The sequence below is a fragment of the Crocodylus siamensis genome, chromosome 3, assembly GCF_052110815.1.
Source record: "Crocodylus siamensis isolate JL-2025a chromosome 3, ASM5211081v1, whole genome shotgun sequence".
Lineage (NCBI taxonomy): Eukaryota > Metazoa > Chordata > Crocodylia > Crocodylidae > Crocodylus > Crocodylus siamensis.
In genome coordinates, this window is record NC_143397.1 from 29,068,810 (window position 1) to 29,096,793 (window position 27,984).

Here is a 27,984-nt window from a genome sequence, read left to right on the forward strand (position 1 = left end):
CTTCCATCTTAAGTATAAGATAACATTATTTCTCTCCTTTAGGTATTTTGGTAAGTTTTCTTTGACTTTAGTGTATACTTCAACTGTGGAGAAATTCGGGGAAGAAAGGAAGCTCGTGTTTTGCAAGAAATCTCTTGGATAAATGAAATTTGTTCTAGGCCAGTAATACTCAACCAGGGAGCTGCTTGAAAAGTGTCATGAGGTATGAGGTGATAAGTACAGGTTCAGGCTAGGGCATGGCTGGCTGATCATCCCACTGCCACTGCCTGGCCCCTCTACAGTAAATATATAAACTTTTGAAATTGGGTGACCTTCAGTTCACAAAAGTTATGGAGAGATGCCTCGAGTTCAGAAAGGTTGAGAACCACTGTTCTAGGTGTTGTAGGCCTAGAAGTATCAGACAGTTAACCCTTTTCTAGCATTTACCTTTACTGAAAGGTAAATGCTAGAAAAACACATTCTGTCAATAGAAGAAAAGCAAACCTTCCGATAGTGGCCATGAAACATTGACAGCAGTTCGGTAAAGACTTCTTGTGTGCCTGACTCAAGGTGGTATAACATTTCATCTGGATACAGTATTCTAGTTTTTAAAATGTACAGGCCATTAGTTTTGATGTCCTGAAAATGTCTTGTGTCTCCTTTGCTGCCACTGTGACGTCCTGCTGATGGGACCTTGTACACGATGTACCATGTTTCAGTATAAGGTGCTATCTTAATAAAATTGTTATACAAATGACATAAACATATTTCTTTACGCATGATTTTGACTAACTGACTTGGAAGTCTGGTTTTGTAGCAGAAGTCACCCTGTCGCTCCCTAATATTCTTAAGCAGCTATCATGTTTTATGTACTACCCAAAGACTTGGCCTTGTTTCCTAAGTAAAAATGATTAAATTACAAAATATATATATCCAAAGAGAGAAACTCATGGAGGGGTTATCTTCAAACACCTAAGAAAAGGTGTTTAAAGAATAAAAAGTTTTTTGAAAAGTGTTGTATTTGGCACTTCTACGTATCTGTTGTTGCATTCCAGATCATTGATTTGCAGTCAGTTCAAGGTCACAGTATTTTATTTTGTTTTTAAATGTAATTTTGTAAAGATGCATCATCTCTTAAGGGGTGTAAAAAAGAAAAAAAAAAGCTGTCACTCATATGTTTTGTCCTTTGAAGTTGATGGTATTCTTGATTCCAGGTATCCTCAACTCTGCCCCACTCCTCTTGCCTGGTCGGCACTTACTGAATGCTAGTTTACTGGCTGCCAGTGTTGGTGGATTGGTACCCTATATGATAGATCCTAGTTACACAACAGGACTTGCCTGTTTAGGCTCAGTGTCAACACTCTCTGCTATCATGGTAAGTCCAGGGATCATACGGTTTGCAAAGATGAACTCTGAAGTGCAAATACTGCAAGTGTACATAGATTTCACTTTGTTATGCTGCATGCTGAAAGATATCCCCAGATAGCATGGGGGAACAAGAAGGGAAGTCGATGTGCATAGCACTTGGCAAGTGTTTCTTTTTTCTATGCTGTGTTCTTCTGCCGTTCCAATGCTCTATCAAATGCTTCTCAGATGCATGATGCACCATGTACCCCTGCAAGCAGATAAAGCTCTGGTCTATAAGGACTCGCAGGTGTGGATTAATGTATACCTCTGTGAAGTGTGGCCTAGGAGACATGTTTCTAAAATGTAAAATACTGCTTTTTCCCCTAAACTACACTAAATATACTTTCTACCAGGTATACTGCCCAGCTATATACATGCATATTATATTCCAGGACATTCAAGATGAATGCGTTGGAATTGAGATGTGACACTTTAAAGGATCTGAAACTGAGCCCTGTACTTTACACATAGGTTTACTAAGTCTAGTCCTTGGAGGTAGGGGAGTATCTTATAAGTGTGCTGAATTTCTCTGTTGATCTTGCAATTTTGGGTATGCAGCACCTAACATACTTATCATAGCCTACTTTAACTTTATTTAAATTTAATTTTGTAGTTCACTGTTTTAAGCTAAGTATCATAGATGTGTAAAACGTTTTCAAGAAGAGATATAAAATGGACCAAGAGGAATTTGTTCAATGATACAGCAGATTTCTGGAGCTACAGGTGTCTGCTCTTCATTTTTTCTCATTTGTCCCTCAAGAAGACAGTTTTTCTTTTTTGGAAATTTTAAACTTGCTGGGGTTTTTTGGGGGGAGGTAAGAGTGGAGAAGGGGTTAATAACCACTTCTATCTAAATCTGTGTTATAGACCTGTATGTACACTGAAAAGTATTTCATGAGATAAATTGGGCCCAAAAAATGGAAGACAGATAATTGGACCAGACAGACTGTGATAGTTGGAATTCTAATTTCAGATGCTGGCAGAAGAGGTGTAACATCGTGGTACCTGAAGAATAGGCCAGTGATATAGTAGTCCTAAAGTTTAGCCAAAGGAAAGAGGTAGTGGCACGGAATTGCAGAGCTTCTTTATAATGATTCCTTTCTATAACGCCGCTAAGAAGCTTCTGTTTCTTTATACCCTGTGTTGCCTCAGATGGAGATTAAGTGCATTTTAATTGTTCTTTGCTATCTACCGAGATTCCTTACCTTGATGACAGTATGTAAAATACTTCTATTAGCAATGAATTGCAGTGGCGGGCAGGGGGGAACGGGAAGGGGTTAAGCAGGGTTAGAACCAGAACCACAGCAGCTGCCTGCCCCTATCCCCTTGAATCCAAGGGGGGGGAGGTGTTTCCCCCATGCTAAATTGGGGGTGGAGAAAGGAATCTTGTCCTGGATTTGAGTAAATATGGTCATTTTGAAAAAAGGCTTTTTTATTGCAAATATGATTTCTTAAAATTCTCCTCTTCTTTTTGGTGTGATAAATTGGACTTTTAAAATACTCATTTCAAAGTGAATGTCTCAATTAAAGTTTTGAGAGCTTGATGGACAGAATGCATTGGATAACTGAATGCATCCAGTTTAAAACTTACCCTGCATGCCCATTCATTTCAGATTTTGTTGTTGTTGTTTACCCTGATTTCTGCCATGATTAAGGGTGCTGCAAAGATTTAACTGCACGAGTACTGTTACTTTTGAGTTTATGGAATTTGTAAATAAAAATGTGCTTACACAAGTGTAGAACTGGGACTTTATTTATGAATGTCATGTGTTTTGCTCTCCAGTCTTCAGACAAAAATGGTCACATCCTATACTTCCAGTGCTCATTAATAAGCTTTCAATAGATGATGCTTGTGTTTATGGATCAAACCACTTTGGTTTCTGCAACAAAACTGACCTCTTTGCATATTGGACAAAATGTTTACCTTATGTTGGAATTTGTCTCCTTTCTTGTCTTTCATTTTTAGGGCGTTACTTTAACAGCAGCTATTGGAGGTGCAGACATGCCTGTTGTTATTACTGTACTGAACAGTTATTCTGGGTGGGCACTCTGTGCTGAGGGCTTCCTGCTCAACAACAACTTGCTGACCATTGTTGGGGCTCTGATTGGGTCCTCTGGTGCCATCCTCTCTTACATCATGTGTGTGGTAAGAAGGAAATGGATATCTCTGTTCATCCTTTGTAAAGTTGCATCTCAGAATATTGGGAAAGCAAACTTGGAATCTGCACGGGGTTGATACTGGGGTAGGAAACAAAACTACTGTGTCCTGTTATGCCATTCAGAAACTAGGAACTTTCTTTAATGTCTTCGGTAAACCTATGACAGCAGAATTACATCCATGATAAATATTAAAAGTGCGTAATTTATTTTGCTTCCATGAAATATTTCTCTTCATGGTCCTGATTCAGCAGCTCAACCCTGTTTAGCGCACACATTTATGCACGTGCCTAATTCCAGCTGACTCGTGAAAATTTAAGAGCATGTTTAAATGAAGACTACACCCTTATAGGAAATGCTTCAGCATACCCTTACAACACCTTGAATGTACATGATACCAAACCCAGTGAAATTAGTGAGAGGCCTTCAGTTACTTCTAAATGGCTCTTAGGATCTGATATTAAGCGAGCGTGACCCCCCCGCCCTCCCCCATGTTTCCCTTCCCTTGTCTTTGTATTCAGGTGTCTTTCTCTATCTGATGCACACTCAGTGCATAATCCTTTTATAGCATCTGATGAAGTGAGTTCAGGCTCGTGAAAACTTATGCTATATATCTCTGATTTGGTTAACCTACGCTAGCAAGACTCAACCAGGGTGCCAGGGAGATGAGCGGCTAAACTAGCTGGGTGTTGGGAGATAAGCAGCTAAACCATGATGTAAGAGCAGCCTCAGGCTTGCCCCTGCCTGGAGGATCCCCCATTCCTACTGCTAGGTCCCTCTGCAAGGAAGCAAGCACTGTGATTTCTAAGTTGAGTGGCACCCAATTTCAAGAACTAATTTGCAGAAATTGTGGAGGGGGGGCCTCGAGTCCAGTGAGGAGGTACTTTGGGTCCAAAAAGGTTGAGAACCGCTAGTTTTTACAGTGCACATCTACCCAGCCTTTTGCCTGACTTCAGACTAACATGGCTGACTACCTCTCTTTCCTTGTATTTTACCACCCTTCTAATCTTTAGCAGTGTAATTGAGGCTGGGACTTTGTTCTTTGTTTAACAGCAACATTTATTTCAACAGTGAGCTCCAGTGTACACCTTTACAGATTCATGACTGTTGCTTGATTCGGTTTGTAGATAGCCTTGCTGACCTTTTTGAGAATTTGTAACCAACAGTAAAGTGTGGCTAAAGTTTGGTCAGAGTATAGTGCATTACCACTGGGTGGCAGCAGACTTGCATTGATAATTTGCTCTCACAAATCTGTATTGGAGCGATGTTTAGAATTTAAGCTAGAACCCTTTGTGTGACCATGTGTTAGTAGTCATAATGTCCTGTTCTTCTTGAAGACTTGCACATTAGTTTGTTCTTTTTCTTTTTCACTCTTTCATTTTCTAAGTGGGTTATATAACAGCTCAAGGAAAACTGCTCTCACTATGCTACAACTGCTGTCCTTTCTGTTTCCTGGCTGTGTAACTAACACTTGCTTGATTGTCCGCACCTGCTTTGTGCGGTGTTGCTCTTTGCTCCCCTCCAGATGTTTTCCTGTGATCGTTTATGGCTGTCTGCCTTTATTCTCTCCCTACTGGTACACTAGTGTTGATATCATTTAGGAATGCTGTGCTTTAAGTGAATGTAAACTTTCTGAAACGTAAGAAAGAGAAACAAAACGGGGATATTGGTACATCTCTGTAAATGGAAGCTTATCTTGAAAATCAGGAAAATGAAGGGTCTCCTTCTCAGTGTTGCTTGTGTCTCCCTGTCATAGACCCCTGGCACACATTGTACTTATACTACTATTATTGTATTACTCTCACCGTGAACGGCAAGGGTAACATGCACCTAGTTTAAGGCACCATAAAGTGGTCAACCAGCTATAAAAGTGTTCCATGTATAATCACAATCCCAGGCTCCCCCTCATTGGCAGATATAACAGGTTTAGGATCTGATCCCTCATCCCATAATTACACCCCCTGCCATGCATATTTTGGAATTGGAGATCTGATACTATGGTGCCATTAAATGCATGTGTACCAATACATAGATAAATAGCCTTTGGTTCTTGTTACATCTCTACCTTTTTTATCTTGCCCAAAGAAGCAGTTTAGCTCACATGTCACTTGAAGATTTAATGTATGAGGGGAGATAATAGAAACGTAGAAAAATATGGCTTGAAGGGAGGTCATCTAAGTCCAGCACTCTGCTTGGGCCAGAATTGTCCCTGGTCAAACCATCCCAGATGATTGGTTTTCTAACCTGCACTTAAGCTTCCAGTGTGGGAGATTCCACAGCCTCTCTGATCTGTTCCAGTCCTTACCCACTAGAAAGTTCTTCCTAATATCCAACCTAAATTTCCTGTATTGCAACTTAAAGATGTTAGTCCTTGTCCTGTCCCCTATGGACACAGGGAACAGATGATGTAGGTTTGAAAAGTCCATTCATTAAATTGTAGAGCAGCTTTCTGCCAGTGACTACAAAGAAACTCAGCCGGTTGTCTGTACTTGAGTGATCACATATCTGATACTGCCTGATAAAAACCCTATATATTACCCAAATACATCTCTGTTTAAGGCCTCCTTTTCTCTACTCTTAACTGTTCTTGCTTTTTTTCCTATTAGATCTTTTGTAATTAGCGCGCAGAGACAGTATTAAGATACCTATAGCCTTCGTTCCAAAGAGCCAGCAAAATGAGAATTCTGGGTATGTATCTTACTAAATAGTTGTAGTGTCATGCAGGGAAGTAGGGGCACTGGAACAAATCACTTATTTCACAGACTTTAAAGAGTTAAGCTTTTAAGATGACACTCGTTGAATCTAGTTATGTTTCAGCTAGGAGAGGTTGGTTGATTGTTGCATAATTAATTGCAACTTAATTTCCGAGATGCAATAAACAAGATAACTTCATGGTATTTTTGAGCAGCTGTCCATTTTTTGTCCTCAATAAATAGACACTGATTTTTTTTTTTTCCTCTCCTCCCCCCCCGCCACACTCAAAATATCACTTTAAATGCATGAATATAAGGCAATCACTGAACCGCCTTTGTTCTTCATCAAGTTCTGTAATAAAGAAACAGCTCCACTCATTACCTGCTGGACACTTTTAAGCTGGTTGCAGACTCTTATGAGGCAAACAAGATTCAAACTGTACCAGTGAAACAACATTCTTTCCATTTTAACTTCCATTGAAAACTATATGTATTTTTAAATTTTACCTTTCACAGGTGAGAACCCGTTTGTGGAAATGTCTCTAATGGTTGAAATGTTCATTCTGCAGCCTTCTTAGTAATTTTTGGTGATTTAAAATTGTAAGCAGCCCAAGCATTTACAAATACTTTCTTAAAGCTTTTATATTAGTTCATAAAACAAAAGATGTTTTCAGATGTAACTTGCTGGTTTCTGTCAGTGATGCCTGTAACTGGGGTGAGTTAGGGACAGTGTGTTAACCACAAACCAAAAAGCAAAGACACTTGCTACTTGAACCTTTAGCTTGAATTATTTTATTTGCCTTTACAAGCTATTACCTATTTTCTTAGGACGTTTCTCTGTTGGAGAGAAGGTTCTCCTTTTTCTTTTGTGGTTACAGATAACACAGATCTTGCTTAATCACTAAATGTAAGCACTGTAAATTTATTGTCTTTCTGACGAGCAAAGTAGAGTTTGGGCTGTGGGAATGACCTTAAATATTCCAATAATTCCTGGCCTCACTGTCTCCTTTTATGATCTCTTACAGTGAAGTGTCCCTCTGTCCCTCACTCTCTCCCAAGCTTGAAGCAAGATTTGCAGGAATAAGCACAATGGCGTGGTAGGGGAAAGGAGTGGGTAAAAAGTATAAGCAAACACAACCTTAATGCTGTGCATATTTTTCACTACTAATGTGGGTTTAGTAAGGAAGGGATTAAGCTAAATGGGAAGGGCAAGTAGTGGCAATTTGAGGCAGGACAGATAGGAAGAGGCTCAGAGGAGCAGGAAAGGTTAGAGGGACTCTCAGCCCATACCTTTTATTCATCTTCCATATATGCCAAAGGTGGATGATCACACCCCAGTATCAGAAACCATTGGAGCTCCCTGAGAGAATCATTCCTGCTGTGCTGCCCTGTAGGGTTGCTCCCCTATGAATCCACTTACGGTGAGTGAGCTGGCGGTCTCAGTTGTAGGATTTCTTTGCCATTCAGGTGCCCTTATGCTTAAGGACGTGATTGTTTATAGCAGAGCACTCCCTAGGTTGGATTTTTTTTGGAATCTTTACCCCATGCAGGCTTCTTGGCAACAAACAGGAGAGGCAGTGATGCAGTAGCTCTTTCCACCACAGTCCTTCCACTGGTAAGGCTTTTCAGCCATGTGGATTATTGAGTGTTTAAGTTCACTCCAGACTCTCTTATGAAGTCCTCACACTGGTAGGACAGGCTGTCTGATGGGTAGTCAGACCTGAGCTGCTCTTGAAGTTTTTTCCCAGGTTGATAGGATCTCTGAGCCTGGACAGGCAAAATAATTTTACTGCTATTAAAAAAACAAAAACAAAAAAAAACAACCCAGCCCCCCTGAAATGAGATTGGAACAGATTTTGCTGCAGTTGTTTAGTCTGTTTGCCCCTAATCTTCAGTAAGAAAAGCTAAACCACAGCATCTCCCACCCATCCCATACACCAGTTCAACTGTATGTCTGCCCATGCCCTATTTCTCCTTCTTCTGTGTGGTTTCTCTGATGTCTGATAAGGTGTACAAGTTCTGTTTCTTTTAAGGAGCCTTTTTTGAAGATACTACTGTACATTAGCTCTGGATGTTGATGTCGCTCAGCGTCCTGTAGGATCATTTTCCACCTTGTATTATTGTTCCTTCCCCTTACTAGACAACTGAGTTTTGGGAGCATTGACTTCTTTGCAGACCATGTAACTTAGCCGGTAGCCTTTGCAAAGCGGTAACTAGTATGCTCTATTTTCCTCCTCTTGCCTTGAATCATAAGTGAAAGAGCAATATCAAAATGTTTGCGTTTATGGGCTCATAAACGGTGTGCTCTAAAGTCCATTTCAGTGAGTGGAAAGGCTCCCGTTGACTCCAACGTCTTTGGATTAGGCTCAGAATGTGGATCACTGTTAAATGATTGGAACATTGCTTAGACTCCACTTGTGAACAAGAGCTCTTCCATTTATAACTTCTTTGCTGCCTCACTTTGTGCTCATTTGACAGGTATTGAATTCTCCACAATGATGCATCATCTATCCTATTTAGAAATGTACGTTGAGATGGTAGTTGTATACTTTCAGGCTTAACTTTCTTGTGGGTTTTTCCTCTTGCTTACATGTGTGTAGATTCCCATCCGTTCTTATTTAAGATTTGCTCTGGGCCAGCGCATGCATGCTTAACCTAAGAGCCAAGTTGGTTCCCATTTATTACTCTTTAAGGTCTATTAGACTGCATTCACAACAGGCATTGCCTACTTACAGTTAATACCTAAATATTTCAGAAACCCACTTCCTCGAAAGGATGCCCATTATGTTACCCACTGGGGTATCCTTGTTCTTGGTTCGTGAACTGAATTCTCAGAATTGGCAGCAGAACTTCCTCAGCAGAGAGGTCTTGCTTCTCATTCTTGTTCCCTTTGGTTGTCTGCCAGCCTGATTTTTGGCCTGTTTCATCTTACTAAGGCATTGTTTGAGTTAGCAGTTGGTTAGCTTTATTTGCATGTTTTTCTTTGTTCTTTTATATTGGCTTGGGGCTGTAGTGGCAGTGCTTCTGTTAGCTTGCAGTGCTACCTATAAGAGCTAATTAATTTATGTACCATATCTCAGAGATTCTGTGGCTACAAGTACAGCTAGTCAAAAATAAAATAGTTTGTAAAAATGGTATCAGTTTCCTCCCCATTCATTTTGCATCAAAATTTTGACTTAGTTTTGTCAAAACATTTTAACTGGAAAATTTCAATCGACTGTAGGTATAGCGCACCGTACATTGCAGTTCACTTGAAGTGAGGAAAAAGGCATTTCAAAAATAGAACTGCTGCTATATCTCAATTTTTAAGGAACGTGATGGGACAATTGTGTATCATGAGTGCGATAAAATAACAGAAATGTTGTCACGGGACTCTATTTTGCCTTGTCCATAGATTTAGTGAACAGTTGGTCAAAAACATCTTTTTTTTTTTTTTTCCCCAGGCCATGAACCGTTCTCTTGCTAATGTGATCCTGGGTGGCTATGGTACCACTTCCACAGCTGGTGGAAAGCCCATGGAAATTACTGGCACTCACACAGAAATCAACCTGGAGAATGCTGTTGAAATGATAAAGGAGGCCAAAAACATTATCATTACCCCAGGTAAGAGAGAATATTATGTGAGATTCAAGGAATGTCAGTAGGTTATGAATTACATTATTTACAATTGTAAGTGGAGGTTGCATGGTCAAGGCAGTAAGGTGTGAGATTTTTGGTTTTGTGCCCACATTAACTGCTTAAGCATCTGCATGAACTTTGTCCAGTGATTACACCTTTTTCTGCCTATTTTTGTCTTCTCACCCTTTGTCTTATTTGTTTAGCTTGTGAACTTTTCAGGGCAGGGTCTGTTCCTCACTGTGCATTTGTAGCCATCACCTTGCACAACAGCATCCTGGACTGGGACTTCCAGGCACTACCACAGTACAGATTCTAATGGTAGTAAGATTTGTGTAGCTTGGATGTGAAACCTAGTGGTAGCTTTTGTTCCTCCTTTGGTACCTGAGTGTCAAACAGTTGTGACTGCAAATGATGCAGAGGACCAAGTCTAATCAAAATAAAATTAAACCTAAACTCTTGCACATTTTTACACATGTATGCACCACAGTGCTGGGCACTTAGAAAATTGCCTGGTGCTGTGATGTGTGCAGTTGTATAAGTGGCAAAATGTACATCAGTGCAGAGAAAATGTCAGTGGTCCATTTATGAATTAAAACACTTAGAACAGGGGTTGTTAACTACAGGTCTATGTACCCTGAGGGGGTACTTGAGCAGGCCTTAGGGGGGTATGTTTGAGCAGCTGCTGCGTGTGAACTTCCCCTGTCCTGTGGGGGTGCCTGGCCGGATGCAAGGGGAACTTGCTTTGCGCCCAGCTGTGCCTCCTTCCCCTTCTCCCCCCACTCAGTGTCCAGCTGCTTGGGGGTACAATGATCAAAAAAAGTTTAAAAACCCTGACTCAGAAGGTTTTAGTTCAAAAGCGCACTGCTGCCATTTTCTCAGCACTGACACACATTTTGCCACTTGTACAACTGCATTTGAGACTACATGGTGTGTGTGTTAGCTTGTGCACGCTAGATCTCTGGTGTGTCACAGTGCAAAAAAGTATGAAAAGTATAAGTGCCCCTAGGGTTTTATAAAAAAAACAAAACAAAACAACCAAACCCAACAACTTTCCCCTCCTTTTTGGTAACTAATGTAGGTTTTGTATTACTCTAGCAAAATTTTCTTCTTGAGAGGCCAGTTATCCTTATATCCCAAATGTGTTTTCATTTCTGTGTTAGCCTCTTTGAATTAAAGTCAGAAAAATGCCAAAGTCTTATTTTCCCATTAATCTGTTCCAGTATAGAGAAATGCACTGTGTGAGTTCCTGTTTGGAAGGTTGCCTTAGTCTGTGCAAACAGGTACTTGGATGTATTGTTTTGAGTATTAGAATTCATTACATAGGTGGTGTTTTTAGTACTCTGATCCTGAAATTTGTACTCTTTTATGCTTATAACTTATACTTTCATAAGGGTTTTTTAAAGTTTTGACAAAGTTTAACACTGCTATTCACTGACTTTGTATATTGGTAATAATGTAAGTACAAGAATCAGAATGCTTATGTATCACAAAAGGCTACTACTTATTTGCATCATAGATATCTGACATTTGGCAGAAAATATCAATCAAAATGGGGCCATGCACTATTCTGTGTATTTTTTTTTGTTTGGTTTTTTTTGCCCTGCTAGTAAAACGCATTAAGTTCCAAGACGACAAATCAAGGATGTACATTTCTGTAAAGTCATAGTCTATGATTTGTACTTTGACTGTTCAGACAGATGTAGTCATCTGCCAACTGTAATTCTGCTTGGAGAACAAAAAGAGAATAAAAATGGTAAAGCTGAAGCTATCAGAGTACAAGATTTTTTTATGGTTAGAGTCTGTATGTGAGAAGATGCAGCAAATGAATAAAATAATCTTTTTTCTGCTTTCAACTGGAGACAGTTTTATTTGTTTTTTCTTTTTTTTGTTTTTTGGTTAAATATAGGATTTTTTTTGTTTCAGGTTATGGACTCTGTGCAGCAAAAGCTCAATACCCCATAGCTGACTTAGTGAAAATGTTGACAGAACAAGGGAAACATGTCAGGTGAGTACCTTGGGGTTGGAAGAAGGGAGGCATAAGGAGGCCTCTGGTGCATTGGGGCAGGGACCGATATCTTCTGGGTGTTAACAATTATGCTTGCATGGATATGTGAAAACCAGCTAATTACAGGAATGCAATAGTCTTACCAGCTTAGAAGGATGTATCTGGGAACTTCATGATACTGTTCAACTAAGCAGATACTGTTCACCTAGGCTAGCAGCTAGTTTGATTCTTGGGTATGTTCCCAGCCATTACAGTGCTAGTTAAATCTCATACTGCTGTGGTGTCTTCTGAAAAGTTCCATTTTTTTAAAAGCATTGGGTATAGAGTACTTTTTCATAAACTTTTTATTAGTCCCCTTTCCCAGCAGTGTTTTTTGGAAGCACTTTCTGCTTACAAACAGTGGGAAAGGCAAAAATGGAAAACTACATCAATTTTTGGGTAAATATCTGACTTGGAATGAGTAAAAAGAAGAAACTACTGTCTGACTTTCAACTAGAGCCACTAGGGCTGTGTGAAACAGCACTGTTCCGTTTCGACTTGCATTTCGACAGAACAGCCTTTAGTTTTGAATTTCGTTTAGACTCAAAAGCTGTTCCATTTTGTTTTGTTCCCTGTATGCTAAAATGGGGAAGCTTGAAACAGCCTCTGTTATCCAGCAGGCAGATTGGGGGCTGCAACCCTGGGAGGGCTGCGGGGGCTGTGCAATTGGGCTCAGTTCCCAGCCCCAGCCAGATGGTAGCACTGGGGAGGGGAACTCAGCTGGGCTGCTTTGAAACCCAAAACATTTCAGAACTTTCAGAATGTTTTGACTGCCCTTGTTTTGTTTCGAGGCTGTTTTGAAGCCCTTCGTTTCATTTTGATTTTGCTATTTTGAGCTTTAAATGAGTCAAAATGAAACAGACAATGAAATTTCACACAGCCCTAATAGCCACCCACTGAACGTGTCCCCTTGCACATTGTGACTTAGGTCCTCCACAGTCCTCCTTGGTGCTGTCGCTTCCTCAATGGAGCAGGTGCTGCTTACTGTCACTGCCAATTTGCTGTGTGATGGTGATGTATGTGGGTCACAGGACATAGCTTGCTGCTTTTTAAGGTTGCTGAACCCTGCTCTAGGACACCTTAGAAATGGGGTATATGAGTGGGGTAATCACGCAGTAGTATGGGTTGGTCTCTGTTTTGGCATAATCCTCTAAATCCTCAAAGGATTTTTTTCTCATGATGTCAGCACCAAGATTATAGCTTGCAGAGGGTATGTTGGGATGTGGATCTGAGTGCTTTCTTTTGCAACCTCCCATCTGACTCCCATACTTCAAGGCTGCATCATCTGATCTTTAGTTCTCCCTCCCTCTTCCTTCCTTGCTCTCTCCCTGTCCTTCCCCCTCAAACCTTTAGATAAAGCCTCTGGCATCTAATTTGTTTTGAGGTGATTTCTATGCCTGCACTTGCTGCTTTTTAAAGACATGACCTTTTATTACTGAGGTATCTGGAGCTACAACTTGTGATCCAGTTAAGGCTTTTGGAGGGCAGTTTTGACCCTGTAGTCGTTCACTGGTACAAGTTGGGCTCTTTTTTTTTTTATATCAGTTTTTCTTTGAAACCCCTCTAGATCAATTAGAACTGAGATGGAAAACCCCCATAACCCTAAATCCATTAGGCAGCTACATGAAATTGAGTTTTCACAATGAAAGTAATGGCCTGAAACTTCCAGTCCTTTCTTCCAGCCTGTCCTCATGACTGACACTTGACTTTCCTTTGTTTCTGACCTTTATTTTGGAAGTTATTTTCTGATAATGGTAAATTAATATCTTAATTTAGTTGTGGTTTAGTTGTCATTTAAAAAAAAGTAGATATGTGGATGGCTGCTGGCTAACCCAACTCACTCTGTAATTTCCATATGTTTATTTTGACCACATAATTACTGTTATTGAATTAATGTTCTAGCAATCAGTGTGGTTTTTCCTCCTCCAATATTTTCCAAGTTGTTTGAGAAGATACCAGTTGAGCCTTGCAGCATTGTGGAAAGTAGGTTAATCAGTATTGGCAGTAATTTGTAAAATTATTCATTAGTGGTTATCTGTAATATCATCTTTCTATGTAGTTTAATATATGTATGTAGGAAAGGTGAGTAAAGGCTCCAATATATATCCATTTCATGGCAATTCTTTTCACACTTTCTCAGCATCAGCAGAGAGGGTATTCATAGTCAGATTACATTCGAGATATTGAAGACCCCTTTAGCAGTGTGTAACAAGAGTCCTTTCTATGGCTAATGTGATGACAATGTCATGTTGTTTCTTTAGCTTTTTCCTTCACAGCTTCTATGCGGGCTAGCTTTATTTTTTTTTTTTTTGGTGATTTATAAAAGATTATTAATTTCACCTTGTCTGTCAGTTTTTCAGGGAGAAATGTGAATAAATCTTGGTAAAGTAACTTGGTTACACTTAAAATGAGCCAGTTTCAGGAAGACATTGCTGCAATGGTTACTTCATATTTTAATTAAATAAATCTGTATTTACAGTCTGTGGTGATTTAGGCCTTTCATCACTTTGTGGAGCTCCTATGGTGTTCATTGAGTGCAGCTGCTGTCCCTCTGGTTTCAGTAGGTCTGCGGTGCCTCGGGACCCCAGCATACTCAGTATCCAGATGTAGTGACACACTCACACATCCGCCATGGAAATGTGCCAGCATGGACATGTGAATGTCATTGGTTAGTTATGCCCACACTGTGCCAAAAAAAAAAAAAAATTATGTCTGTCATACTGTCTTTTTTGTTTCATGGCTTATGATTGATTCAGAGACAGTGTTGTTTTCTTTAGCTTTGCCTAGAGCCATAACATGCTCAGGGAAGAGCATAGATTATATAACTTGATGTATAACCTTTTGTGACTAGTTTTTAAGTTAAGAAATACAGGAGGGTTAGGAAACTTCATCTGCTTAGTTATGATGTTGCATTGCTAACATCACCACTGATTTGAGAAGCTCTTGTAGCAGGTCACATATTTCATGCATTAGGAAGATCATGTAAGAAAACTGCATGTCACTCAACCTTTTTGCAAAACTTTTCGTCTTGTCTTACGGACTGGTAAAACTACAGGGAAAGTTTTTTTTTTTTTTTCCCTAAACCATTCGGCTTGTAGACATCCAGCTGTGGAATTTCAGTATCTTTTGTGTTGTGCTCAAATACATAGAGTAGACCCCATCCAGAGACATTCTAGACTTAACTCTTGAGTTCATTACTCGCTGACCATGCCATCAGTAATATAGTTTGAATTTCTGTATTAGGTCCACTAGTAATTAATTACAGCAGGAAAACGAAAGCTATCTACTGTGTTTTCAGTGTGTGTGTTAAATATAAACCAGTTAAACTAATGCTTACAGAGGTGGTAGATTCCTTTTCACAGTCATGGTCAATAAAAAATTCAATTGAGGGAGAAAATCTAGATACTTTTTTTAACACCTTTTTTGATTTTCATTTTCAAGATGCATCTTTCCAAATTGTAAATACCTAGGAAGGACCTGTATGTCTTTAGTCTAATATTGCTTGAGTCTGAAGGCCTCAGAACACCTTCCTTGGGCATAGGGGGAAGTTGAAAGAGTGGTGGACTTGAGTTTTTCAATTTACCTACCTTATTAGTGGTGGGCTGTGCTCTGATTGTAGTGATGCATGTAATATATTATTTGTATTATATTTTTAATTAGGCCAGGAACTCATAAAGTGTATGAATGAATTCCATTTCTAGCATTCCTCTAAAGTTAAATTGCCAATCTGATTAATTTACATTGTTAAATTATTTCCAGCGTACATGAAGCTGGCCCTTATTTCTTTGTAGCATTTTGTTGACTGAAAAATCTGGTCTGTAAAAGTGGATGGTCGAAGACTGAAAGAGGGTCTTATGTTCTAACTCAGATTTTCATGAGGTGCAAACAAGTGTTACAGGATTTGAATGCACTTTGTCCTTAAATTTTCATTGAAATTATCCCTCTGTGGAGCTGAAGTGTTTTCTAGGAAAATTGCCAGATGTATGTGTACTGGGGACAGAAAGGCTGCATGTGTTGGAAAGAGGGCACAGAAAGTTAAGAGGAGGGAGGTGGGGAGAGGCTGGACCCGGTTGAGCAAATTCTCTTCTGTATATATAACTTCTAGAAATGTTGAGCAAGCTAAAATCAGCACCAACCAGATGTAACTTACTTGGATCACCCTATGCCTCATCAACTTTGGCATAGTTACAGGAGTCCTATTTTTACATGGATGAAGTGATCCTGAACCATTTCTACACTGGGTTAAGTACACATTTGTTCCCTCAGTATTGGGCACAATAATTTTTTCCTACCAGCTGTGGCCAGTAAAGATACTGAGTCAAGGATAAGTTAAACAGTAAATCTTACTCTGAAATTCTGTGATCTTTGTGTGATAAGCATCAACAGTAGACTACTACTGTATTCATAACAGTATCCTACACATCTGCTTCTAAACACAGTATAGAGAAAGTTGCACAAGTCAGTTAATCTGTGCTAACAAGTGTTGTCCCAGGACTCTAAACACCTCGATTCCAATCCAGCTCCCTTTTCAGGGGCTAAACAGCATGAACACAGCTAATTTTAGTTGCATAAGTGGACTTTTGAGCTATTTGTGTAGATCTTTAGATTCTCCTTCATCTTGCAAAACAGGTGGATCCTCCTGAGCATGATGGGCTTATAATTTGGGTTTCCCACTCCTTACTAATAATAGGCTACTGGCTGAAAAGCCCTTCTGCATTTGTTCTGTGACTTCATGGAATGGTATGTCTTCCCAGAGGGTAGTAGTACTTTAAAATCCATGTAAGTGGCCCAAGCTGTTGCTTAGATGGCTAAGTTATCTGTGTCAGGGCTACTTATTGGTCTAAAACTAGCTGAATTTGTCTATGCACAGTGAAGACTAGCCCTGCAGTAAGTCAGAGCAGTGCTGTCCAGTTTTTAAGAGCTGAGGGCTGAATGCTACCTAGGCTGTGCTGTCCGTCCCCCCGCCCCACCCCACCAGACTATGCTCCCACGTGGGTGCCCCTCCTTGTCCCCCCACCCCTGCATCAGCTGTTACATTGCACCATTGTAGGTGACTCCCCTGCAGCCACTACACTACATTTCCACATGGTCCCACCTCATCCTCAGGTCCCTGCATGGCTCTGTACCCTGGAGTGGGACCCTTGTGGTTGCAGCCAGGCAGAAACTTGGGGGCCATAACTTACTCTTGTGAGCCATGGGTAGCCCACAGTCCACCATTGCGGCATGGTTGTGAATTTTAGAAGTTCCTTGAGCTGACCGTATTGCAGTCGGCATACTCGATCTTCCACATAGGCACCATGGGAAGAGCTGCAAAACTCTTGTCCACAGCCTGTTTTCTAATTCATCACTGGCAAGACAATTTCAAAAAACAGTGTTTTACTTCATGTTCTGGTTTAAGGAAGGATTGCGATGCTTTTGCAGCTGGGACAGAACATATATATCAGATGACATAGAGTAACTGTAAGCAATTCAGGGTTCCTATACATTCTCCATTATTTTTTAAGTACTTCCATAACGGAATGGGTTAAAAAAAAAAAAAAAGTAATGTATTAAAAATTGAAAAATGTGCCAGAAGGCTTTTTTTCTCATTCACCATAAAAAGTCTGTTAGTTTCCAAGAACTCTAGCCATTGTAATACAGGATAAATAGTCCATTCCATCTGGTATTGGTGAAATCAAAGTAGAACCCTTCCTGGTCTATCTTTTAATATAACATATGAGTAAATCTTTGTACTGTAGCTATAAAAATAGTTCTCCACCTTTGTGCACAGTTATAGATGGGTGCCACTTCTCTCTGAATATTATCTCTTTGTGATTGTATTTATCTGCTTTATGGCCTTCTGCTTGCTATGCTCATCTGACTGCCTGGTAGGATCTTTTGTCATGATTGAAACTGGATAATTTTCGTCCCTATCTGTGGAAATCTTTATCTCAATGTAGTCATGGGCTTTTGAACATGTTCTTAATGTGTCCAATGCCGACAGGCTTTTATATGCTTGTACCAAGAGGGACTGGCAGGCTTCTGTCACACTTAAGAAATTCTCAGAAGCAGACTCCCTTTGGGAGTCATTTAAGTGTATTTTGTCACAGCTGTTGTGTAAGTAGTTCCATAAACTGCGTGAATGCAGTGTATTGTTACTGAGATCAGTTGTCCCAACCTTTGACAGGTGAGTCCTTGATGATTCTTGAATATTTTGTCCCTTTCTTTCCTTTTCTTCCCCTACCTCCAGCAACAGCAGGTGATGAAGGTTCATTCTCTTGGCAGTGTATGCTGAAGCTAAGGGACCAGTCCTGGAAATAAGATCCTGTATGTGCATGGTATTTAATAGAAACCTCATGCATAGTGTGTTCCTTGACTTGCCAAAGGAGCTTTGTTCACAAAGAAGTTCAAATAATTTTATTAGAAACAGGGGAATGTTGTTGGAAAACCCATTTTTTTCTCTGCCAGTGATGATTTTCTAGCGTATGCTTCAAAATAAGAGGTTTTCTCTAACACTTGCAGTCACAGTTTAGAGCAGCTGAATGTCACACGTGGCTTACATTATTGAGTAGTTGGTGTGAAATTTTAACCTATTAATATTTTTGTCCGATTTGTTTTCCTATCCTTTATCAGATGTCAGGTATTGTCCTTGACAGCAGGATCCCAAATGCATAACAGACAAATTTATAATATATTGCTTTTCCCCAGGTCTCTCTCTAAGTTCCAGTCTGGCCAAAATTTAACTTGACTGCAGTGCATGGTTTGCTCCTTCAGCATCCCTAGTTTATGTGCTTGGAGTTCCAGTTGCCTCATCTTCAGGTTGCCTGAATTGTACCTCACTATTCAAAACGTAGTTGCCCTTCTAAAGTTATACTTGTAGAGCATTAAAATTAGTGGTTACTGTATATTATGGGTTTCAGAGCTGCAACTTTGAATCGCTCATGTTCAGCTTTGCCACCATGATGTACGTAACAAGGAGGAGAAAAAGCAGTTATGGTGGACTGGTCAGTCTCCACTACGTATTCACTCAGAGCACCCTTTTTTTTTTTTTTTTCAGAGCTCCCTTATGATGCCTCTAAGTCTTGAGCCTTTGCATAGCAACTGAAGTCTTACAACAGTTGCTCTCTTAGTTGCTCTCTTAGGAGTTTGTGCTTAGTCTAAAGTACAAGGAAAGTTCTTACCAAATCATTGGCTTAAAAAAAGTCATTATGCAGCATTTAGAAGGGGCTGTCTTCTGATGTTCCTTACCATCCTCTCTTTTTCAACAGTATTCGGATTTGGTGACGGCTTCAGAAATGGAAGGGTAGGAAATCCAGAGTAGTACAGAATCTATTTGCCCAGTATGTATGTACGTAGCAGAGAGTATAAAATTGTGTCCGGGGGGGGTGGGAATCGGCAACCAAAAAGCCATACCTGTTGCATTCAGGCAAATTAGCATCTGTCTACTGAATTCTGTACTAGTTTCTCCTTTATGAAACGCATTTTTTAAAGTTTTGTACAACAGGAAAAATGGCTTCTATCTTATGGTCTTTTTAAAACTTTTTCTAAAGGAATTGAACTACTTCACCTGCTGGCTCCAAATAATATAGCTTTGAGGCATTCCTGAACTTTTCAGACTTGACTGCCAAGTCAAAATATCAACAAGTTGTTTCTACATTTTATGTCCATGGAAGCTGTCAGAAACGCATAGTGTGGGGTTTTACTTTTTAGGAAGGTGGTCCAGTTTGCTTCAGTCCAGCAAAGCATTTAAGGTAGTCATGTGCTTAAAATTAAGCACATGCTGATGCTGTTTGTTGAATTGGAGCCTCAGGGTGCGGACCTATGAAGGCTTCATAAGTACCTGGATTTAACAAGGTTATTCCCAATTTTCCAGCTGGGAAATGTTTAACCATGGAATGCTGTGCACCCTCTTCCACTTGCATGAGGGAGCATGTGGCCAGTCTATTTAAAGGATGTGTGGGAGCACTTTTCTTGCAGCTGATGGGCTTATTCATAAAATAAGAGCTTCATATGTCAGACAGGTGTTTTTAATGATAGCATAGTTTGGGAGATGAGTGCAAATATCTGCCAACTGTGCCCCCCTCTGGCTGATGATGGAAGGATTTGTGAGCCAAGAGAGAACAGTAAAAAGGGTCTTTTTATTTTTTAGAAATTAAAAGGGGAACCCCTGGCCTCCAAGCCTGTGTGCCTCATTGGAAACTACTTCCCTGTTGCAGTGTTATTCCTCCGTGAGGTGTTTCCTGGAAGCCTCGTTTTTGGGAATGTCTGTGTCTCATTTGTTCTTTGCTTGTTTGTCAGTGGAGGTGCCTTTGGCATTCCTAGTGCATCAGAAACTTGAGGCAGTTTCCTTTCAGATGCAAAACATGCTAAACAGGCTTTTTATTGAGTAAAAGTTGAGGTTTACCCAATTTCTAGTGAAGTTGCAGACTGAGCTTGTTGTGCCTGATGAGCTAGTAGTTCTGTAAGTAGACTTACTAGGATAGGGAAGTGAAGTTGTGGACACTTCTTGGTGGTGCACTTCCCTGCCTAATCTCCCCTTGCAAATAATACAGAAATATGTGCAACTTGCCTTGAGGGATTTAATAATCAAAAATTTCCATTGGTTTTTGTGCGCTCAGGAACTTTTGGGCATCATGGCCCCTGTGGCCACACTTTAAAGTATAAAATGGAACAGACTTTTTCTGTTAACTGCACTTTTTTTTTTGTGCCAGGTTTGGTATTCACCCTGTGGCTGGCCGAATGCCCGGTCAGTTAAATGTGCTCCTTGCAGAAGCTGGCGTGCCGTATGACATTGTGCTGGAGATGGATGAGATTAATGAAGACTTCCCAGGTGCTAGCTTTAAAATGATATTATTTTCTAGTATTGTGTAATCACAGTTGCCCATTTATTTTTGTCTCTATTTTCATTTGGTCAAAGGAGATTCGTAGCAATTGCTCCTTGTGACTGCTGTGCCACAAGGTACCATCCAACAGAAGGCAGGAAGGCTTTTCCTCTTGCAATTTCAGTTCTTTCCCTATTGATACTGAGGGAGCAGAGAAAGAAAACAGTCTGACCCAAAGGCAGAAAGGTGAGGTGCAAAGAAAGAGCTGGGACGGGGTAAGGACTATAGAGGGAGATGGGAACTGTTTGGATAAGTTGGATTACAAGGTGATGTAATAGGAAGCTGCTGGTATATATCAGTAGAGGGGAGAGGCTGAGGTGCTGTACATACTAAGGGACAAGGAAAGAAGATCTCTAATTACTAGAACGTGGTCCTTTGAGCCCTGAAACAGAGAATAATAGGATATCTGATCCACGTGTTCTGTGGCTGTGAAGGCCTAATGGGTGTGAAACCAGTAGCAAACACTGGGTCCTGTCTCCCTGTCATGGTAGGTCCACAAAGAATAACTGCTATTAGTTTGAGTGTTTTGTGTGCTGTACATGTTCCGATTCTATTGATGACTCGAAATTCCCCTTGGACTGAAGAATACTAAAGTTGTAAAAACCCCAAGTATATAAAAGTTTAGACTCAGGATTTCTCTGATGGAATTTTGGAGGATTGAACTTTGAGTCATGCTGCCTCCCAAACAAGGCACTGTAATGCGAGTCCTAATACTGGGGCTCTGTTCCTAATGTATGAGAAGCTTAATCTCTCAGTCCTTGTATAGTTTATTTGACCTGGTCTGTCTGGACTGTTCAGTTTGTAAGCAGTTTAGGGCAGAGGTTCTTGCTTTGTGTGCCAGTTGCAATGGATTGTGTGCCTCTTCTGAGGCTCTGTATCAGGTGTGGGCAAAATGAGGCCCGCGGGCCAGATGTGGCCCAGCAGGCTATTCTATCTGGCCCGTGGGGCCCCTAAAAATTTTAGAAAATAAATATTTATCTGCCCCTGGCTGCCTGTCATGAGGCCCTTGATGGCTTGCCTAAACTCAGTAAGTGGCCCTCTACCTGAAATAATTGCCTTTCCCTGCTCTACATGCAACTGTAATACAGATTTTAAACAGGCTGACACGAATCTCTCTGTGAGGTACTGGCAGCTCCAAGTTTCTCCTTGCTGTCCTGCTGCTTGTCCCATGGAACAGACCAAAATTTGCCCTGAGACCCATTACCCCTGCAAGTGTCGACTCTGACGCCTTTATACCAGACTCCCAGCTGCAGTGGGGGGATCTTTGCCAGCTCCAGGTGGTGTTGTCTTCAGTTGTGAAAAAATTTTAGATCCCCCTTTCTGTGGAATGTGTGGCCTGGAATATCACTCCCTGAGATCATGCTTAAATATAGGCAGTCAGTAGGGGAACAAAACAAAGGATCTGTTACACAGGGGAAAAAAGAACTATATGAGCAAAAACTTACCATAATGTTTGGAGACAGAACACAGAGTTACTTACTTTTCTCATCTGATTATAACCTGGTCCTTCAGAGAGTCCTGCCAGTACTTTCAGATCATCCTTCCTTCTGATCCTGCCAGCCCTGACTATTGGGGACCTGGATTCATCTGGGAAAACCCAAAAGACCATGAGGACTATCTTATAGGCAGCTCCTAAATACGTCCAAGCCAGCATCCCCCCACCCCAGATCAGCATTGCCCCAGTTGCTCATGAATCTCAAAATCCTCTAGACAGTTCTTTTATTTGTCCACCTGGGGCACCTGGAATTCCACTAGCTTAACAGCCCATTACTCTGCAATGTCCTCACTACTGAGATTGATTTTTCTCTTTACAGGCAGACTCATCCCAAAAATAGCCCATTCTGCCTGTGTTTGGGAGTGGTAACTGTGCTTGCCCTAGTGATACAATGTCCAGAGATACTTAGCAGTTTCACATACTCCCTTTTCCTTAAGCATGTATTCTTCAGTTCCTTTGATTAAACCATGTCTGAAATCATAAAGTTATAAATAGATGGCATAACAGAATCCATACAGAGATAAAAGCAATGACATCAGCTTTTCAACAAGACAACACATGACTTGTTAGTAAAAGAAACACCAAATTTGCATGACACCCCATGAACATCTCTAACTATAGCGGTGTTTGTGACACAAATATTCACAGTAATGTCAGTGTTCTGGTTTCTAATTTTTTTTCTTCTGTCTATTTTTTCACACAGAAACTGACCTGGTGCTTGTAATTGGTGCTAATGATACAGTTAACTCAGCAGCTCAAGAAGATCCTAACTCTATCATTGCTGGAATGCCAGTTCTAGAGGTTTGGAAGTCAAAACAGGTGAGCTGAACAAAAATATATATCCAGTTGTAAATTGTTAGCATCAGGATTGGGCAGCCCCAGGACATTCAGACACACCACAAACCAGACACACAAAGATGTTCTGCATCGCAGGTGGCAAGCTAGAGCCCATGGACTGGATCCATCCCATAGAACAATTTGATCCATCCCACAGCCCTGGGGCTGTGTTGGCATTTGATGGCATGTGACTTCTGCAATAGTAACCTTCCTGTGCCACCATGCTGCCTCTGAGAAGTAGGGGGTGGCATGAGCTTTCCCTGTGCTGCTGCAGGAAAAAGTAGTGGTGACAGCTGGCTTACCTGCCCACCCATCTTCCTCTGCACTGAAATGGGTCAATACAACCCACAGCCAAAAAAGGATGCTAACCTCTGTTGTACATTATATGTTGAACATCTTTGTGCCTGGTTTGCCATTTTATGATGCCATAAATTGGCTGAACCTGTGGCATGTTTCTGCTTTTGTTGCAATTAATACATTAGTGAGACCATAAATATAACACCTGCCCAGGGCCTTGGATAGCACAACCATGAGGAAAATGTATACTATATTTTGTTAAAGTAATGTTATAATGAGGGGGTGGATTCTAAAGCAACGCAGTTGCACTAGCCGTATGATAAATTTGAGCAACAAAGTCTTGTTTTGGTTCCTTTACCTTGGAAGGCGTAAGTAAGTAGAGCTGTCTTGCAGTGGGTAGAAAGGCTGTAAAGAATATGCTGAAACACAAAAAGCATGGGAAAAAAATTCTGTACTCCTGCAGCTGGCATAGACTTCAAGGGTTTACCTATTAGTATATGTCTGAAAATGAATGCCACATGTGGTCAAGTTTTGTCCTTTTGGAGTTCCATCCCGGAAATGATTAACTTTGGATTAGACCTAAGATCCCCTGGAAGCATGAAGTACTTATGAGGGAAACAATTCAGCATTCAACATAACAATGGGCCTTGCACAAATTACCTTTGAAAGATGTAAGAGGATTTTTGTGGGTGATTTATTTTTTATTGGACCAAATTTGAGAGAGAGAAGCTTTTGAATGCAAAGCTTCAGTGTGTGTTCTTCAGACCTGAAGAAGTACACACACATTCAGAAGCTTGCTTAAGTCTATCCCAAACATGCAGGTGGTTCAATGAAATGTATTACACACACAGATCCTTACCTTTCACCATAATTCCTGGACCATCATGGCTGCGACATCATTCCAACACTCATTTGAAAGATGAATGTTCACTTTGTCCATCGTTAGTCATTGCACCCAAGCACTGGAGCATTAGGTTGGGATGCCTTAACCATGGACTCCAGGTCTTCCTTACATTATTCTATAGTCAGGATTTTCTGCCTACTTAGCCAAGTAGGCTTTCCCCTTTTATGTAGTAGCCAAGGGTAGTCATCTTGTGTGTGCAGTGTGACTGTAAAACTAGATTGCTGTGCAACAGTTTCACTTTCTCTGGCCTGCACAAATTTTACATAGAATTTTTCTGTACCCTTAATGAGTTTAGTAAATTGCAGCGTCTAGCATTCCTTGGGATTGTGATAACATTATAATAATTCTCCACATTCATAGATGGCATCTCAGAGGCTGTTAGAATTATTCATTAGGTAACGTACAGTCTCTCTACTAGGGCTGTGCGAAGCTTCAGTGACTCATTGGATTTGGCCCAATTCAGCAGCCGAATCTCCACATCCAAATCAAATCAGAAGATCTGTTAATCCCTCTGATTCCAATGGGAAGCTGCTGATTTGATTTGGAGAGCTTCAGTGATTCGGACATAGACACAACTTTAAATGTTTTTTCTACATACCTCAAGGTACCAGGCAGCTCGTGAACGCTGACATGATGGGGCGGATGGTGCATCGCATGGGAATGTGGGGGGGAATGGGGGTGTCCCCAATATGCTCAGAGGTGGACCTGGAAGTAAACCAGAAGTACTTCTGGTCTACTTCCGGGTCTGCCATGGATCGTGTGGGGACCCTCCTGCCCCCCAGCTAAACGACTGGTGCCTCCTGGGTCTGGCACGGGGCACTCAGGGTCCCCTGTGGCCCATCACTGAGCTGGGGGGCTTGGGGGGGGGGTGACCCACGCAATCAGCGGCAGACCCAGAAATGGACTGGAAGTACTTCCGGTCCACTTCCAGGTCCATCGCTGAGCATACGGGGGGGGCCCCGGCTCTCCTGTGGGATGCTCCGTCTGCCCCACCATCTCAGTGTTCACGAGTCACGCCTGGTACCTTGAATTATGTAGAAAAATGCATTTAAAGCTGTGTCTATGGCCAAATTGCTGATTCTCCGAATCAGAATAGAATCTTCAGATTTGGATTCGGTCAGATTGAATCAGGACAGTGATCTGAATCAACGAATCAAATCACTGTCCCCTGAATTGGGCCAAATCTGAATTGAATATGGCTCACTTTGCACACCCTTAGTCTCTACATAGCCAGTGATCTTGTTTCTGATTAAAGCAAGTAATTCTTTCCATTGGAAGCTAAAAATACATCCTTGCTCAGACTCTGCTGAGTGTGAAGAGGACTGAAATTCAAACCTGTTTCCTGCATGGCAATGCTAAACACTATTTGGAAGCTACCTAGTCATGCCATTCATGTTGACTGAACACTTGAGTGAGAAATTAGTATTTTCTGTCCATTTGCTTCCAGGAAGTATCCTATTAACATGTAATCACATTAAATCTCTTTTTAAAAATTCTGTATGTTGAGATTCAGTGCAGGAAATCTGAATGTAAGAGGGACGATGGCAAATGCTTTGTCAAATGTAAACTATTCCATTTGCAGGTTATTGTGATGAAGAGATCTTTGGGTGTTGGTTATGCAGCAGTGGACAATCCTATCTTCTACAAGCCCAACACTGCCATGCTTTTGGGAGATGCCAAGAAAACTTGTGATGCCCTGCAGGCCAAAGTCAGGGAATCCTACCAGAAGTAAATGCTGTTTTGTCATTCGTCATCATAGTTTTTCTCTGGCCAGTACGAACAAGTGAGGTTTTTTTTGTTCATCAGAGTATAAAGGCAAAGTTACAAGCAAGCTGAAACACAGGTGCACAGATTAGCTTATATCATTTGATGTAAAATACCCCCTTTCATTATGTGTATAGAACAACATGAATTGCGTTTCTTTTGTGGGTTTCATGGATGTTGTGAATCAGGGACACTTTAGGAAAATGAGTCTCATCTTTTGATGAAATCCAGTTCAGTTGTATATTTTTGTCCCCTCCAGTAATCACTTACATAATACAAAATGAAGTTCAGGGATCTGTTCCATTGATGTCATTATGACATGAGGGAAATGTACCTGTAGTGGTCAAGTAATTTTCTTCCCCAACTCCTGCAATTAATTTTAACCTTCAGCCCCTTCCAGTTGTTGCCCCTTAAACTGTTCTGGGCAAACTGTGACCCCCAATTTTTTAGGGGTACATTGGTTTGTATACCTAGATCTAATTGTAGAATCTTGATCACTTACAGTGATTTCAGATTTGATTAATTTATGACTTTTAAAATTTTGCTGTGTTAAAATGTATCTGATACATTATTAATCAACACTTTTCTGATGCTGGGGAAAAAAGCACTTTTTAACATATTTCAGATGCTGGAAAAGAGATACAAATCAAGAGTTTATCAGCATTTTTAAAAAATCAATAAGCTTTCATTTTGGGTAGTATGGACCCACACAAGTTTAAAATCAGTGTTTGGATTATTTGACTTTCCCATAATCTAATTAAGAGTACTATTTAAATTCCCATAGTAACTACAATAAAGCAGTAAATCAGTCCGTGGCATAGAGTACTGTTTTATTTTTATTATGTTAAGTGTACTTGAGTGGAACTCAAATATTTGCCTAATAAAATGAATTTATCATGTTTGCATAATGATGTAGCAACTGTCCATTGTGACAAAAGCTAAATACAAATGGTTGTACTTGTGTTACAAAGTATTAACATCTGGGGAAGACAAACTACTATGAAGTAAGCTTGAAATTAATGTCTTGATTGTTTATAAGACTGATTTTTTTTATTAAAATATGCATTGGAAACTTGTATAACTTAATAGCAATTAAGAAATATTACCACTCAGCTACCTCTGTTTTTATGTAAAGATTACAAAAAACCATTTTTTCAACAGGTAGTAAATCAAGAAATGTAAGTGTATGGAAAAAACCCATTTTTGAAATCCGTATTTTCTATAGCTCAAAAATAAAATTAGCACATAAGCATTAATATGTTGTTACACTGCATAAAAATACTGAGTCAGTAAATTCTAATTTAAAACATTGGGGCAGCTACGCTTGAATATAATAAATATTGGTCTCTTAGTTTTGTAGTAGTGGTAGCCACATTTCTAATGGGTCTACTCAAGAAAAAAAAAGAGAATGACCCTGCAGGAAAAAGGGACCTAAATTGGTCAGGGGCAGTTCTTGTCATCAAGGAACTTTATTTTCTCACCCAACTTTTGATTGAAGTAGTAGTAGCTGCAGTATCCAACTTATTTCTGCTTTCAGGTAGCTAACTTGAGATTCACCTTTTCTTAAAAAGCCTCTTCCTTTTGTATTTGCAGTGAGAAATGCAATTTGTTAGGGATCAGAGGTTGGACCAGTGTTAATTTTAAAACTGTATTTTGTCAGGAAACAGAATATTAAAACAAGCCAATAAAAGTGTCTTTTTTTTGCTTTTTAATCACATTGCTTTCTCCTCACTACTATAATGTTACATAAAGAGAAAAGTAGCTTCATATGTTCTTTTTAAGGGAGTCATAGAATCAAAATTATAGTGCAGGGAAGAAGAGGTAGAATGTATGCTCCTAATAGCATATTCTTGTATGTTTATATTGCTCTAACCTGTGCTGATACTTGTTGGGCCTGTGTTGGATACTGTGCTGATACTTGTTGGGCC

General features: G+C 40.3%; 1 protein-coding gene across 6 annotated transcripts in view; it reads left to right on the top strand.

Moving 5' to 3' along the window:
* The window catches only part of NNT (nicotinamide nucleotide transhydrogenase), a 72,309-nt gene extending 44,560 nt beyond the window's left edge, over positions 1–27,749 (top strand). For all 6 annotated transcript variants that reach the window (XM_090038038.1, XM_090038040.1, XM_090038041.1 and 3 more), the window contains exons 16-22: positions 1,194–1,354; positions 3,353–3,532; positions 9,680–9,839; positions 11,778–11,859; positions 20,589–20,707; positions 22,958–23,073; positions 25,875–27,749. In XM_090038038.1, the coding sequence (XP_089894164.1) occupies positions 1,194–1,354; positions 3,353–3,532; positions 9,680–9,839; positions 11,778–11,859; positions 20,589–20,707; positions 22,958–23,073; positions 25,875–26,024 (968 nt within the window). In that variant the 3' untranslated portion in view covers positions 26,025–27,749. The remainder of the gene's footprint in view (positions 1–1,193; positions 1,355–3,352; positions 3,533–9,679; positions 9,840–11,777; positions 11,860–20,588; positions 20,708–22,957; positions 23,074–25,874) is intronic.
* The last annotated feature ends 235 nt before the right edge of the window (positions 27,750–27,984 follow it).